The sequence below is a fragment of the Vidua macroura genome, chromosome 1, assembly GCF_024509145.1.
Source record: "Vidua macroura isolate BioBank_ID:100142 chromosome 1, ASM2450914v1, whole genome shotgun sequence".
Classification (NCBI taxonomy): domain Eukaryota; kingdom Metazoa; phylum Chordata; class Aves; order Passeriformes; family Viduidae; genus Vidua; species Vidua macroura.
Window position 1 is genome coordinate 122,474,466 of NC_071571.1, and position 16,421 is coordinate 122,490,886.

Consider the following 16,421-nt stretch of genomic DNA (forward strand, 5'->3'; position numbering starts at 1 on the left):
ATAATTCTCTGCAGAATCTTACTGTGATAAGACTGGGAAATAAGAACACTTTGCAGCAGAACACTGGACAGGGATGGAGGGGCAGAAAATTTGCCTGTTTACGCACTCTGTGCCTTCACTCCTGAATGAAAAGACATTATTATATTTGCTATTCTAAAGAAATAACACAGCAGTACAAAGAAAAATATTGAAAATAAAATGGCAATCTGAAACACCCCAACACATTCTAATATCTGAAGCTGTTGACCTCAGTTATGTTTTCTAGGCTCATCCATTCCTTACTGACAAATAAGGAATAAAAACCATATCTATTGAAACAACAACAAAAAAAAAAAAAAAGGCAAGATTTTAGCCTACTGTCAAGGCAGGAATAAGAAGTGAACTGACCATTCTACTCTAACAATTCCCACAGCAGTCACTTCTGTAGTCATCTTTAAAAACTGTTCATTGAGGACCCCACAAATGCTGTACAGCAGTTGCATTTTGGCTTAAAAGTTGATGAATCAAAGTTAGCTAAGAATGCACCAGTGACAAGTATGGAGTAAAGCTTGTTCCTTGTTACAACTGAATGTTTATATTTAACAAATTAATAGATAGAAAATTTATTAAAATCATCCTAAAGTTCCTAGACAATTAAAACTAGCCACATTACACGAAACAGGACTGTTCACCGCTCGTGCAATTCTGAGGACATGTTTACATAGAACTTAATATATATTTATGATCATTACTTTGTTGCATAACCCAGCACTGTTGGAACATTGGCTAAAGCTTTGTCAGATGAAGAAAAGGCAGATCATTTTATAGCTAGCACACACAAAATAAAAGCTAGAAAAAGCTTTGATGCCTGCCTGGAATAACAGAAGACCATTAGTGAATAAAATCCTATTAGAAACATCAGATCCTGCGGATTATCCATAATTGCTTAGCAGTTTTATTGAAAAGTAAGCCAGAATCAAGTTCAATCAAAACTCTATTTGAGAATGTCACCTATATTTAGATTTAAAGGCAGGAAATAACACAAAACCTCTCAGGAGAGCAAAAAACGGTATTTTTTCAATGTTGCTAACATTCTTTGGCAAGTGACACATTAAATTTTTCCTTACAAAGTATTTCTGCCTTCACTCTCTCCTTATCAAATGCTCTCCCTTGAATAAGCTCAAACAGGAGTGAAGAAGACATTCAAAGCACTACCCCTCTTTTCTTTACAGCTTCCAAGCTCCTCTGTGACCAGTGACCATACATCTCCTTACATTTTAGTGCATTGATTGGTACAGAATTATTCCAAATATTTTAAAATGTTTAAGGTAGAAAAAAAAAATGTTTGAAAACTGAGACATTAATTATCAGCTTCCTTTTTGAAACACAAGCATGTGTTTCCATTATGTCTGCTCTTAGCTAAGAGTTGGATGATTGGCATGTAGTGGCAAACTGATACACCAACAGCCCCAGACACACCAGTTTTATCCTCTAGATTATACATTCTCTTAATGTTTTAATTAGTCCATATCACATAGATCACATATATTAAGCATCTATGCCTTTGCTATACCAAGGAATTCCTTAGTCATGAACAATATTCTTTGTCTTTCTTACCTACCTTCTGAGAGATTTCTCAGATTTGTAAGAAGGTCCAAATAGCTTATTTGATGTTGGCCAATTCAGGGACATGGGCCAAACATGTCAGTAAACTGCATACAGCACACTGCAAGGCATGCCACAGCTTAGGGGTTTTGATTCTTTTCACATGCAAATACATGCCTATACTTTAACAGGAAAAAGCACTGGAGAAAATAACCATCACCAGTATAAGCACTATCCACATCTTTCATGCAGACTCAGTTTAAATGTAAAACAAAATGCAGAAAAATAAAATATTAGAAGGCCACTTACATTAGCATTTTCTGCATTAAAAAAAAACAAAACCAAAAAACAAAACAGCTTGAAATTCTGGTGCTTCCTACCACAACAATGTTAGATTTTTACAACAAGGTTTTGTAAGAACTTTCTCATAGGAAAAAAATCCTATTAGTATCACTCATTCTCCCTTAGTTGCTTCATTGATAGCACTGAAGCTATTCCAAATGCTCTTTATCACTTCAGGTAAACAAAGGTGTCAGAAATGGGTTGACAGATAAAATCATACAAAACAAACAAAAAAACCCCATGAAAGCTTAAGTAGAAATAGATAAGTGAAACAGAATCAGAGTGGAAGATACTCATGACTGTCTGAAGACAGCACACTGAAGGTGAAATGTTTCAATTGGAACTTTCCTAGCATATGAATGCCAACAGTTAAAGCAAAGACTTTGGCTAACTCTTTTGAAGATTATTTCAAATCAGATAGAGTGTGGCTACAGATTCGAACCCCACAGCTCTGTACAGAAAATGGTTTAACTGTCTTTCTGCTTTCCAAGTGTTTGTAACCAAATATTAGATCTCTAAAAGTTCTGAAAGAGCATCTATTTTACCAGTAAAAAGTAATTGTCTTAGACTCTGATATACTGACAATTTTTTTTATAATTCCCATGAATATGAAATTCATATTTTTCATATATGAATGTTATGTGTTGAGTTTTAGTGGTACCTTTTTCCAATACTTTCTTAGTAAGATAAATATGTAACACAGATAAAAATGTAACACATACCTCGAAAGTGACAGGTATATTGCGCTTCAAAGCAATTTCAAACACTACGCTGATCTCAGATTTGTTTGCATCTTTATCTTCTTCTGATTCTTTTCCTGTTTCTCCATTCTGAAAATGATGCATACATAATCATACTACAATTCTAAGAAGATCAACAAAATATAGTATCCTTCTCCTCCCAATTTCTCAAAGACTTTTGAAGTCTCCTGTCAGGCTGGAAATCAGCATTTGTACATCCATCTCAGCACCCCATTATCAGACATCTGCTGACCGAAGCCATATATATTGTGCTTATGTTTCACAACGAAGGAACACATACACCTTAATTTATAAATTAATTATAAACAGCAAAATCATGTCTATGGATGTTAGTCTTATTAATGACGTGGATAACAATTGTCTGAGTACACACTTGTGTCAAACATGAGGATCAAACAGATCCTTTGACCCATTTCTCAGGCTCTCTATAGGTACCCCTTCTAAGCAAGGAGGAAATCTGTGCTTGTTGGAAAGTACAGAAGACTGTACTTCTCTCAGAAGAAATTCAGTCAATCACCCCCACACTCGACTGGGTCACCAGGTTACAGGTGTCCTCAGCAGGTCCAGCTGGTTAATGGCCCCTCCATCAACTTCCCTCTGGGAGTTATGACCAGTGTGAAAAGGTAGTGACAGAGAACAGCTTGCTCAACACAGAACATTATTTATTTATCCATAGGAATATAACAAACAGAGAGGCAAAGAGATAAAAAAAACAAAAGGCACATGAAACATTATTCTGCCTAAAATTCAGCTTTGCTTTATTCTTCAGGTAAATCTAAATTTTCTCACACAACCATTAGCACCAGGATCAGTCAGAGTTTTGCCTTTTGCAACTACTGCCTTTGGTGTTTGTCCCCCAGGCCACATTTCCTTAGTTCTCAGAGGCTTCACTTCCAGCTATTTTCAAACTGCAAAGCTCTGAAGTACTTCAAACTGGGATCTCTCAACAATCATGTAACCTTGGCCAGGCTCCTAATTTTTTATTAGTGGAGGTAAACATCAAAGACACTTGGGCTGAATTAGGTGGATTCCTGCAGAGCTCCCATCTTACATAACAAAGTCTGATCTAAATCTTCAGCCACCAGCATAGCTACAAAATCCAGATACCACAGCTCTAAAACAACATTTAAAAAATATTAGGTTCTTCACATTACAATGAAATTGATAAATCTTTTATCTACCATTTTTAAACTCTCAATATATTAATCTTTAAGGTGACACAGGGCCAAAAATCCAGTACTCAGCTACAGCATGCAGACAAAGAACACTTTTTGTCTCATGAAATTGTTGCAAAATTTTTATTCTCAAAAAAGTCATTTATGTGCCTGATATTGATCTGGAGCTAAATACAAAACAAAATATTGTAAAGTTTATAGAACCTCCAAAACAATAACAAGGGTATTTACAATGAAATTATGTAGGACCTCTAGTTCATTTCATATAATGAAATTAAAGCACCACTGAAATCAAGAAAGTAGATCACTACTTGCAGGACAGGCAAAGTATTGATTAGTTTCACTGAGAAAGATCAGCAGAGTTAAAAGGACAATATTTAAAAGAAAAAAAAATCTGGGGATATAAAGAATGGGATCCTACTATTCTGCAAAAAAACAGTGGTGAGAATATTACTTGATATGGTGTTCAATTAAGTTTGTGCTTTATAAAGGACATTGATAATCTAAAAAGCTGGCAAAAAAAAAATCCCAAAGAATGAATTATTGATTAGAAAAAACAACTTCGCACTGAGACATTACAAAAATAATCAGTTCTACAAAAAATTCAAAAATACTTAAGAATAATCTCTAAATATATGTGTGGGAGAGATTTTTGATATCTGTTGGTTTCATTTAGCAAACATAAGAAAACACCACTTAAATAGAAAATGAAGCTAAATGAATTCTAAAAGAAATACCTCACAAATTATCTTTGAAATTGAGAATAATCAAACACTTGCATAATTTACATAAAATAATATAATGCCCACTGGACTTTCAGCAAGCCTTCAGGCCAAGAATGTTTAGGTTTTCTAGCTGTACTCTATTTTAATCAGATATGTATAGTCTAAAATAGAAACTATAGTTTAAATTTTCATGATCAATACAAACACATCTGTCCAGAAAATCCCTCATTGTCCCTTCTGCCCCTACAATTTAACTCCCTGCATATTTTTTCACCAAACATAGCAGACAACAGAACAGTGAGTAGAGAAAAGGGAGGATCAAGGTTTAAACATTAGTACTGAGCAATAAAGTTTCAAGCCTATCTTCCTAGAAGATAAAATATATTCAGGAGTGTCTCAGGCACTTTGGATTTAAATTTGATCCTGATTCCCACAACTGACACTTTAATTGTAAGGCCTTTGTTAGGCTCACATCTATGAGACAGCAGAGGTGCTTTGGCAGACACACAATAGCTCTTTGTGAAAGCACATTCACCAGCAGCCCTGCCCTGCTGGCTGATTGCTTCTGCTCACCTTATGCTCTTCTACACATTTGCCCAATTAGGTATTAAGATGGCAATACTCCTTTTCAGTGGTTTAATATAGATAAAGGATTTTATCCTTTATTAAGTTTTTCTAATAAAAGGAAACAATGATAGCTTAAATAGAAGAATATACAGAAGGCTTCATTAAGGATGGCCATGAAGGCCAAAAGATAGACCTATGCAAGTAAGTACTGTGCTATATTCCATGGATCCCATCCCAGTCAAGTTCACTGAGTTACTAATGGGATTACTAGATGGGTACCAGCAGGTCTGTCCTTGCTCCCTCAGGAGCACACTGTCAGGGAGTGGGGAAGAAAGAAGCTCAGCCTCATAATGTATTTATGAGTACAATGTGTACTGGCTCTGATCCATGCCCGATGTTTGAGGAGCAATGAATCAATCATCTTCCACAGATAACCAAGCTGGCCAGTTTTGCTGAAGGAAATAGAGTTTTACTAAGATGGACCATGTCCCATGGTGAAAGCACACCCCACCACTGCATGGTGTCCTGTGTGCACTTCTCACGGGCAGCAGCAGGGAGGAGCCTGAAACTTGGCACCATGAAGCCCTTAAACTCTATCTCAACCAGTCTCCAGTTCTCTGGAGAGCTACACTCAGCTCTACACAGTGCAACCCTCCACCATGTACTCCCTCCACCATGATCTCAGCAAAGTGTTACCTCCAGCCTTCTCCAGTCACCTACAGCTCTAACCCATGAAGTGACAGAGGTGTTGTTGATGACTAACCTGCAACCAGTGCCCCTTAACCTCAGCATAACCAAGCCACGGTGATTTACTTGACTGAGGATTGAATTTAGTCTCCTTCAAACACACACCTGCTGTTGAGAACCTACGGTATCCCAAGTGGTCTTCAGCTGCTCCCAGAGGTCTTGCACCTACTTGGCTTCTTTGACTGGGAAATGTTATTATATTTTTGCTTTCAATTTAGAAAGAATATTCTGAGAATAATGTTTCTGTTCAGTATTTTTTTAAATATGACACAATATTTTAATTTTTAAGCAGCAATATACACCACTTAAAGATATAGCAGTGAAAAAGCAAGTTAATTAAAAAAAAAATCCTGAAGCACAGACCTGAGGTAATTTTTCTGGAATAGGCTCATTCTGAAGAGCTTGAAGGGCCTTCATTGCAGCATTATGTCTAGCAGCTTGACGAGTCTTTCCTTCACCAAAAAACTCACTGTTGCCAACAGTTAATTGGACATAGAAAATTTTAGGCACTGGGCAGTGATACCTGGAAGGAAGTCATGAAAAGAAAACAACAATATAAGTTAGGAATTTTACCCATCCATTTTATGTAAAATAGAGTAATATTTGGGGATGAAACATTATCTTTTCTCCCAGAATAAGACCCAGTACTCAAATACATGGACTGTTCCTCAGCAAGGCAGTTGGTAACTCTGACAGCAGCTCCTATGTGCAAACCAGCTCTTCACCTCCATTTGTGGAGCTCTGCAATGAGCTCTACTATTTATCAGCCCAACAGCCTAGCTCTGCTCTCCTCTTGGTTTGAGTCTTGAGAAGATGAAACCTAAGGAGAACCAAAAACTCCAGTGGAAGCCCTGCCTGGGAGGTAACTCCTGTCCCTAGACAAGCGGCATGGAGGAAGAAGGATTGTGAAGTTTGTCATATGAAACCTGTCATTATAGCTCAGCTCTAAGAGACAACAAAGTCAGATGACAGAGAATATACCTAGCAGAAATGGATCCTCACTTGACAAATAACTTGTTCATATTTTACAGCAATGTAAGAAAGCTCAGGATTCCAGGATTCCAAAAGCATGGACAAAAGCAAGGTCCATCAAGTTAAACTAGATTGACTCAACCTAGATTCAATCAAACACACTACTATATTTTCCTTATTCCTCTGAAAGGATCCTTTTCAAAGTGTGCTCTCTCCACTTTCATCTGTGGACACAGATGGCAACTTTTTTATATTAAGACTGTATGAATTTTCATTAATAAATATAACCCAGTCATTTCAACTGTGAAACAAAATACAAAGTTGACCAGAGAGCAGCACACTTCAGAAGCAGATAAATGTGAATATGTACTCTGGCCTCAATGTCCCTAAACTTTGTGCCTAATTCTAAAACTACATTTATATGGAAAGAACCAAGCGTAACACTGGCTCTAATATGCCTCTGGCTATAGGGCCTTGAAGGAGTGAGCTAAGTTGCTTTTATGACATGCAAAAAGTGGGTATTTACTTTGCTTTCTTGTTTACAGTTTAATACTGTTTACAGTTTAACACACTTATTGAGAATTATTAAGGCCTGGAAATGCTTTTGTTTATGTAATATTTTCATAAAATTATAAGTATTTTCATAAAATCATAAAATAACTTCTGCTGGAAAGGCTTCTGGAGGTGATCTGGCCCAAAGCAACATCCAGAACACGGTCAAGACCTGAAGTTAGACTGTCTTGTTCAGGCCTTGTCCAAGGTATTGTGGAGGTCTCCAAGGATGAAGATTCCACAACATCTCTGGATGACCTGTTCTAGTGTTGGACCACACTTTCTGGAAAACTATTACAAAGTTCCTACATGCCTAATGGAATTCAAATACTTGGCACTGATATTGCTGCAGATTTGAAGATGGAGCAGAAATCTTCCTCCCAATGCCAAAAATTACCAGCTTCCAGCTCTTGCCATCACAGGACTCCCTCCCAGTTTCCCAGCCCAATTAGCACTGACTCTCCCTGCTCCTCCTTTGGTATGGCTGGGAATTCATGCTCTTGTACTTGCAGGGTCTTAGAGAAGATCCAAGTGATCCCTTACTCATTTGATCTAGTGATGTCAGCAGTCTGTTGACATCTTCCTGCATCTTCTTTACTTGGTAAAGGACAAAACCACAAATCTTCCAACACAGCACACCTCCTGCAGACAAGATCACTATCTCTACAGCCTAGCTAGAGCTCTGGAGTGAGCTCTGATTCAAGGTCTCTGATGTAACAGGAGAACTGCTCCACGTGGTGCTAGGAACGGTGCCAGGTGGTGCATCACCAGCACTGCTGAGCACAACCCCATCCTCAGCAGAGTTTCCAACTCCTTTCTGCATCTTCTGCTGTGCAATCTGCTGTGCCTGCTGCCTGTCTCTGGGAGCAGTGCTCTGGGCCCTGCACTTACATCTGCTCTTCCCCAGCATCTGCTGAGAGGGTGCTTGACCCTCTCTAATCAGATGACTGGAAGGAAAGCCCAATGCAGCTTTTGACCAGGAGCAGCTGACAGACCTTACCGGCAGCTGCTAGAGCTTGCTAGAAACCACAACCTCCTGTAGATCTCTTTTCCCTGCAGCAACAGGTACTCTCATCTTCCTTGAAGAGTTCCAGGACTTTTCCCACCATCCCAGAAGATAGAGAAGTTGAAATGGCTGCATGTGTTGGCTGCTGCTTAGCACAAGACAAGCTGTGTCATGCAAAAGCAGTAGGCACCTTGATAGCATGTCCCACCTCATTACTTCATAATCCTCTTTAAATAGAAAAAAATGAGGTAGTGCTGTTAGCAACTACCTAGATTTAGGGAAAATACAATATCCATCAGAAGTTCCTGTTTCCTCTTGAGTTACTAGACCTACCTTTCCACTGCATGCAAAGGAGGAAAGCACATGAATCCACTTTATAAACTCAAATCCCACAACAAGCCTTCTCTTTTTCCCTCTCTCCTCTCCACCTTTTCTTTTAAAGAGTGTTTAGGGAGCTATTTATGTGATAATAAGGAAAAATGATATTCAGCCTGTGGCTCTAGAGCCTCATGCAGCTCTTTGGCATTGCCAGAATGATTAAGCTTTTACATGGTTTTGATTAAATTTTTCTTGCTCTCCTTGGCCTCAAGCAGAGTTGTAACACAGCACTGATAATATGAGCATTGCCAGGAAAGTGCAAAGGAACACCTGAAATCCTCAGAAAATGAACAAAATCTGTGAGGTTACTGGCTTCTCTACAACAAGGAACATGTCAAAGGAAACAACATTCTCCTCTATTCAATGGTGAGGACAGAGACTGTATTAACAAAAGCCTCAAAAGTAATCGTAATATCACAGTCTGAAAGTACAGTGTGACAATCAAACTGAGTTTTAATAATGAATGTTTCTGCATCCTGAAGATGTACACTCACGTAAAGAACAAGCCCATGCAAATGCAAAATGCTGTATCTGCCACTGATCATTAACAAACCTTCCTAGTATACCACATATGAGTTATCAGAAAGGGCTGAAAGCATTAGCAATCTTTGGAATAATTATATAGAACTTAGTGATTATTCTGCAATAATGTATCAGCACAATATTTTCCATCATAAGAACATCTACACGTCAGCTCTACACTCCTCAGTCCTCTGTCACTCTGTTCAGCCACAGAACTGAAAGAGTCAGGATTTCAAACAGCAACACCTCACATATGGAATCATTAGGTCTTCAAAAGTTTTAAAATTATATTGATTTAGAAAATATGCATCTTCCTGCATTCTACATGTCAGCTACAAATGCTAGGATTTTCCTTGGAGAAAATTCTTATATAAAAGAGATTTTCAGATGATACTGGCACACTCCTCAGAACATAAGCTGACCAATACAGCCAAATGACAGAGGACTGTAAGACTAGAAGACAACAAAATGGCATGTGAAATTATACATTCAGTTGGAAGAAAACAAAGTGTGATAACAGATAATACACATATAACATATAACCTATAAAAATAAGCTCATTTTCATCTGGCTTTTCTGGACATTTCAGATTCCTAAAAAGATCCTTCAAATAAGAGGTCTGGAAAGCAGGTTCCCTTTATTCCCTTTAAGTTCACAGCATTAGAAATCTACTTTTTTAGCTAATGCCACTAGAACAGTCAACCTGAAAAAGGATATTTGCTCTATGAATGTGACCTTGGATGTCAAGTTTCAGCAATGAGTAAATATTTACAACTAGTTATAAACCCCTAAAAATAGGGGTTCATAACAGAAATGCTGACAGACCTCAACTAAGTTGGTGTGAGTGGGCGCCACTATAATTAAATAAATCACCAAGGTCTGCTGACAATTAGAAAACTCATTTTGGTTTGCCACAGAGACAAACAAAAATTCTGTTCATTATAATTTTACTGGAATATGATGTCATAACATGTAAGCATACTGAAACAATCTGCTGCTTTTCTAGCCAAAATATTAATTGCATACTAAGGAGCCCTTGGGGCCTCTTCCTTTTTGGCCATCAAATCCACACACACAAACACAAATAAAGTATTAGTACATACGTTATGTATTCGTACTGCATTTCCTGCATTTCTATGGATTCCTCAATGGCATAAATGTTTTTGATAAATATTGTTACCACCTTCTTAGAAAGGGAAAAAAAGCAAGTACAAGATGCTTGTACTTGCATGCTCACAGAAACCAGGACGTTTATTTAGATTTAGCCTAATGCTAAAACATCAGTGAAGTTTTCTCTAATTTCTAATGGTCAACATATTCTTCAACTAAGTAAAAAAGAACAAATAAACCAAATTACTTCCCCACTACGCAAGTGTTATAGGAAGTATTACCCTATTCCCATTCCATAATGCAAAGTGAAGAGTAACTGGGACCACATTTTAGTGGCCAAGATAAAGGTCACTAAAATATGAGCTACCACACAGTATGGGAAAGTCATTCTTCAGATGCCAGCTTTGCTGAAAGGGTCATTCTCTGCACCTTTTCTATCTGGCTCTATTTTCATATGAAGTCAATCAAGCTGCCAGCCCTGCTGGCACTGTTAAATCAGGAAAATGCTGTGAGCTTTGTGAGTGGAGAGATAGAGAGTCACAGACCATGCAGGGGAGTAGGAAAGAGCATTTACCGTGAACAACTTTTTCTCAGTAACATTTGAAATTTCTCTAGGGGAGCAAGTTGCTTAGTGCAGCTGTTCCCTGGCTATATCCTATTTTCCTAAGCAGTCCATTAGCCACGTGCATTTCTTACAGATGTGAGTTCTATGGTTTGAAGAAGGAAACATCCAGTATAGTCACTTTTGTCTCCACACAGTGAACCTCCTGGTTCTTTCAGCAGATCCACAACAACACCTGGGAACAAAGAGGCTCTCTTTTCCAAGTACTCCTTTTGAGAGCTACAGTCCATTATTCTTGAACTGTGTCTACTACAGACTAGGCTGCCTGATCAAGCAGAGCCTATGGATGAAGCCTTGTTGCTCCAGTTCCAAGAAAGGTTTTGCTCACAGGCCCTTGTCCTGCTGGGGAACTGTAACCACCCTGATATCCACTGGGAAAGTAGCAGGGTGAGCTGTAGGCAATCCAGGAGACTAGGCTCCTGAAATGCATGGAGGATAACCTCTTAACCAGAAAAAGAGATATATATCAACTCTAGAAGGAGGTTCTGGTAACTTGGGAGGACTATAAGGATGTCACAAGGTCATCTAGGAAGAAAATTAGAAGGGCCAAAGCCCAACTAGAACTTGATTTAGCCACTATAGTTTAAGAAAACAAAGAAAGTTTCTATAAATGCACTGGCAACAAAAGGAAGGTCTTCAGCATTTGTTAAATGCAGAGGGTAGTGACAGAGGATGAGGAAAAGGCAGAGATACCTAATGCCTTTTTGCCTCAGTCTTTAAAATATCAAGACCAGCTGTCCTCAGAATACCCAGGTCCCAGAGCTAGAAGTTGGTGATGGGGAGCTGAGTGAAGCCCCCATAAATGAGGAGGAGATGGCTAGTGACCTGCTGTGCTAATTAAACACTCACAAGACTGTGGGCCCAGATGGGATCTACCCCAGAGTAATAGAGGAACTGGTGAAAGAACTTGCCAAACCATTCCCAATAATCTAAAAACAGTTCTGGTCAACTGATGAAGTTCCAGCTGTTTGGAAATTAGCAAATGTAACACCCATGTACAAGAAGGGTCAGAAGGATGATCTGGGCAACAACAGGCCTGTCAGCCTGACCTCAGTTCCAGGCAAGGTTATGATCATGAGAACATCCATGGTGACATTGCATAGCACATACAAGACAACGAGAGGATCAAGCCCAGCCAAAATGGATTTACAAAAGGAAAGCCCTGCTTGGCCAGCCTGATCTCCTTCTGTGACAAACTGACTCACCTTAGCAGATGACAGAAAGGCTGTGGATGTCATCTACCCAGACTTCAGTAAGGCCTTTGACACTATTTCCCCCACCAACCTCCTAAAAAGCTGTCTGGTTGCAGTGTGGATGGGTGGACTCTCTGATGATTAAAATCTGGCTGGATGGCTGGGCCCAGACAGTGGTGGTGAATGCAGCTAAATCCAGTTGGCAGCCAGTTGCTAGTGGTGTTCTCCAAGGCACAGTTTTGGGGCTGGTCCTGTTTAATCTCTTTACTGATGATATGGACGTAGCGACTGAGTGCAGTAAATGTGCCAGTGACACTAAGTTGGGTGTGGCTGTTGATCTGCTGGAGGGTAGGAAGGCTCTGCAGAGAGACCTGCACAGACAATCAGTGGGCTAAGGATGACTGCATGAGGTTCACTAAGGCAAACTGCCAAGTCCTGCACTCACAACTACCCCATGCAGCACTACAGGCTGGAGGAGGAGCTGTTCAGCAGAAAGGGACTTGGCAGTGCTGGTTGACAGCTGGCTGAATGTGAGCCAGCAGAATGTCCAGGTGGCCAAGGAGGCCAACGGCATCTGTCTCAATAGTGTAACCAGTAGGACTAGGGAACCCCCCTGTACTCAGCATTGGTGAGGCCATACCCCAAGTACTGTGTTCAGTTTAGGTCCCTCAATTTGAGGAGCTCGAGCATATCCACTGAAGCACAACAAGGCTCATGAAAGGTCTAGAAAATGTGTCTTATGAGGAACAGCCAAGGGAGCTGGGTTTGTTTAGATTCAAGACGAGGAAATGGCTTTAACCTGAGACAGGGGCAATTGGGATTGGATATTAGAAAAAAATTTTTCATGATCAGGATTGTGAGGTATTGGAATAGGTTGCCCAGGGAGGTGGTGGAGTCACCATCCCTGGAGGTGTTTAAGAGGCATCTGGATCTGGCACTGGGTGTTGTGGTTTAGTGGTGTAAGAATGGTAGTGCTGCATTGATATTGTACTTGATGATCTTAAAGGTTTCTTCCAACCTTGATGATTCTACTTTATGATTCCTGAACCAAGTAATAGATAGCCCTACCAGAGGGGATGTCATACTTGATCTGTTGGTCACCAATGCTAATCAGGAACATCAAAACTGGAGGCAGCCTGGGCTACAGTGACCATGACTTGGTGTAGTTCCAGTTCTGAGGGACATGGGTCAGGTAAAGAGTAAACTTAGGCTCCTGAACCTTAGGAAAGCAAACTTCCATATCTTCAAGGAGATAGTCAATAAGGGTCCCCTGCGAGACTGCTCTCTGGGACAAGAGAGCAGAACAGAGCTGGCAGATCTTTAGTGAAGTCTTCCACGGACCACAAGAGCTAGCAATTCTTAGGAGCAAGAAACTGGTCAAAGAAAACAAGAGATCAGTGTGGCTGAGTTGGGGACTGCTAGTCAAACTAAAGGGAAATAAGCAAATGCAGAGGCATGGAAACAAGGACAGGTAACCTGGGAAGAGTATAGAGATGAAGTACAGTTTTGTAGGGATGGGGTGAAGAGGGCCAAGGTGAAGCTGGAATTGAACCTGGCAAGGGATGTAAAGAATAAGAAGAGGGGCATCTACAAGTAGATTAACCAGAAAAGGAAGGTCAAAGAAAGTGTTCCCTGCTGGAAAACAGTGCTAGAAAGCTAGTAACAACAAGTGAAGAGAAGGTTGAGGTAGTCAACAACTTTTTTTGCCAGTCTTCAGTGGCAACCTCTCTCACATCACCGAAGTCCCTCCTATTGTAAGTAAAGGTCAGGTTCTTGACCAGTTGAGGAACCTGAATATAAACAAGTTTCTGGGACCTGATGGATTGCAACAGAGTCCTGAGGGGAATAAGTGGATTTAGCTGCCAAGCCACTCTCTACAACATCCCGCTCTCTAAACTGGAAAGAACCAGATTTGATTAATGGACTGTTAGATGGATAAGAAAGTGTTTGGACAGTGCAGCATGAATGTAGCAGTTAGTGTCTCAGTCCTGATGGATATCAGTGACAAGTGGTGTCCCTCAAGGATCTGCACTGGGACCGGTGTTATTTAATATCTGCATTAATAACATAGACAAAGGGATCAAGTGCATCCTGAGCCAATTTGCATGTGACATCAAGCTGAGTGGGGAGGTTGTCACACCTGAGGGATGGGATGCCATCCAGAGGGACCTGGACAAGCTCAAGAAGCAGGCCCATGGGAATCTCATGAGATTTAACAAGACCAAGTGCAAAGTGTTGCACCTGGGTTGGAGCAACCCCTGGTATCAGCACAGGCTGGGAGATGAACAGATCAAGAGCAGCTCTGCCGAGAAGGACTTGGGGGTGCTGGTGGATGAGAGGCTGGACATGAGTGGGAAATTCTTTACTGTGAGGGTGGTGATGCACTGGAATGTGTTGTATGGAGCAACCCGTACGGAAGGGTTCTGTATGGAAGGTGTTCTTGCTCATGGCAGGGAGTTGAAACAAGATGATCTTTGAGATCCCTTCCAACCTAAACCATTCTATGATTCTATGATTAATTAGTCTGTCTGATCTCTTCTAGCTTACTTTCACATCCTCCAAAAACATTTTTAATGTAAAGTGAGCAAGGCACATGCTATGCATCAGTTTTAGCTACAGATATCCCTCATTTGAATGCTGACCTCCTCCCAGCTACCTAGATGAGAATTAAAAGAATAAAATTCACATATACTTGCCCCAGATTATTCTTCATTCAAGAGACAGTGTTAAATTATAAGTCAAATCTTTAAAAACTTTAAATGAATTTAATTAATTCTGAATGATTCAGTATTTTTTCTCTATTTAATATTTGCTATGGTCATTTATGAAACCAATTTTGACCTAGTTATAGAAAATCCCTAAGCAAAAGACTGTTTAACTGACTATGTAAGAATTGCAAAGAAAACCATGCGATGGAAACATATTAACAGAAAGACATTCAAAAGTATCCGTCCATTTTTTAAAAAATAGTCAGAAAACATAACAAAGATGCTTCCCATTTTAAAACATAGAAATCCCTTCTCTATTTCAAATGCAAGAATGTAAGAAAATCCCACATTAAGCAGTCAAGATCCATGAGTTGCAGGCAACTGCATAATGTAATCCTCTTTATCTGTTAAAGTCCATTAGAAAACAAATGAGATTACTTGCTTCTGCTGGGAGGATGATCTAGAAGCTGAGTTGATACTTAGAAATCTCCTACTGTTCACCTTGGCTATACTTTAACATACATTATTTTGTTCTGTGTCAATACTGTCCTGTAACTTATATAGCTTATTTATTTCTTTGTTGTTTATCCTCCAAAGTGAGCTTTCCTACTCCCTATCAGCCTTTGCTTTGAAAGGGAACAAGTTAAAGTATTTCAGAACTTTTCTGTATAAAAAGCTACCCACTGTCTTGAGCATCCTTCACAGCCCTTCCCCATATTTGCTCCTGTTCTGAAATACAAAAGCCAAGAATGGTAGACAATATACCATATAAAAGGCTAACAGTGTTCTCTATAATATGAATATTTATGTATCTATACCAGAACTATCTTGCTCAACACATCTTAAAAATCACATTTGCCTCTCCGCTAATTCAACCACATTAGTTCTTCTCAGATTATCTTGCAAATACTTAATAATACAACACTTCTGTTCTGTCGTTTTCAATGAATAACCCTCGGGTGACAAAAGAGTTAGCACTACTAGAGCTTCTGTTATTAATCTTACATTTTAGACTGGAAAGTCTTGTCTTGTTGCATTTCTAATATGTCAGTCCTCTCTATCACCCAAGTCTTCCTGCCTAACTTGACCTTTCTGTGTATCAATGATGCTTTCTGCATCTTACGAACATTTTCCTACTTCTTGTGCAAACACCTTTAACAAAAAGAACTTAAAAGGTTGATTCTAAAACTGGAAGAGCTGTACTTAATAATCTTCCTCCTAGCTTAACTTTTAATACTGCTGATTATTTTTCTTTTCCTTTCCCACCCTGCATTTCTTACACAAATCCCCTTCTCCTTCAGTTTAATGAAAACATTATCCTTATCTAATGCTATAAAATGCTTAACTGAGTCTCACAAATATAAGATTTACTTTACTCGCTTTACCTAAAAAAATGAGTTGGCACATAACATGTAAGGTTAACACATTAGCCATACAAAATCTACCTTTAATACACA

At 39.3% G+C, this 16,421-nt stretch overlaps 1 protein-coding gene across 3 annotated transcripts in view; it reads right to left on the reverse strand.

The window, feature by feature from the left end:
- STAU2 (staufen double-stranded RNA binding protein 2) overlaps window positions 1–16,421 on the reverse strand; it is a 170,798-nt gene that overhangs the window by 111,865 nt on the left and 42,512 nt on the right. For all 3 annotated transcript variants that reach the window (XM_053995765.1, XM_053995840.1, XM_053995685.1), the window contains exons 6-7: window positions 6,265–6,424; window positions 2,649–2,756 (exon numbers count right to left, since the gene is read on the reverse strand). In XM_053995765.1, coding sequence (XP_053851740.1) covers window positions 2,649–2,756; window positions 6,265–6,424 — 268 coding nt within the window. The remainder of the gene's footprint in view (window positions 1–2,648; window positions 2,757–6,264; window positions 6,425–16,421) is intronic.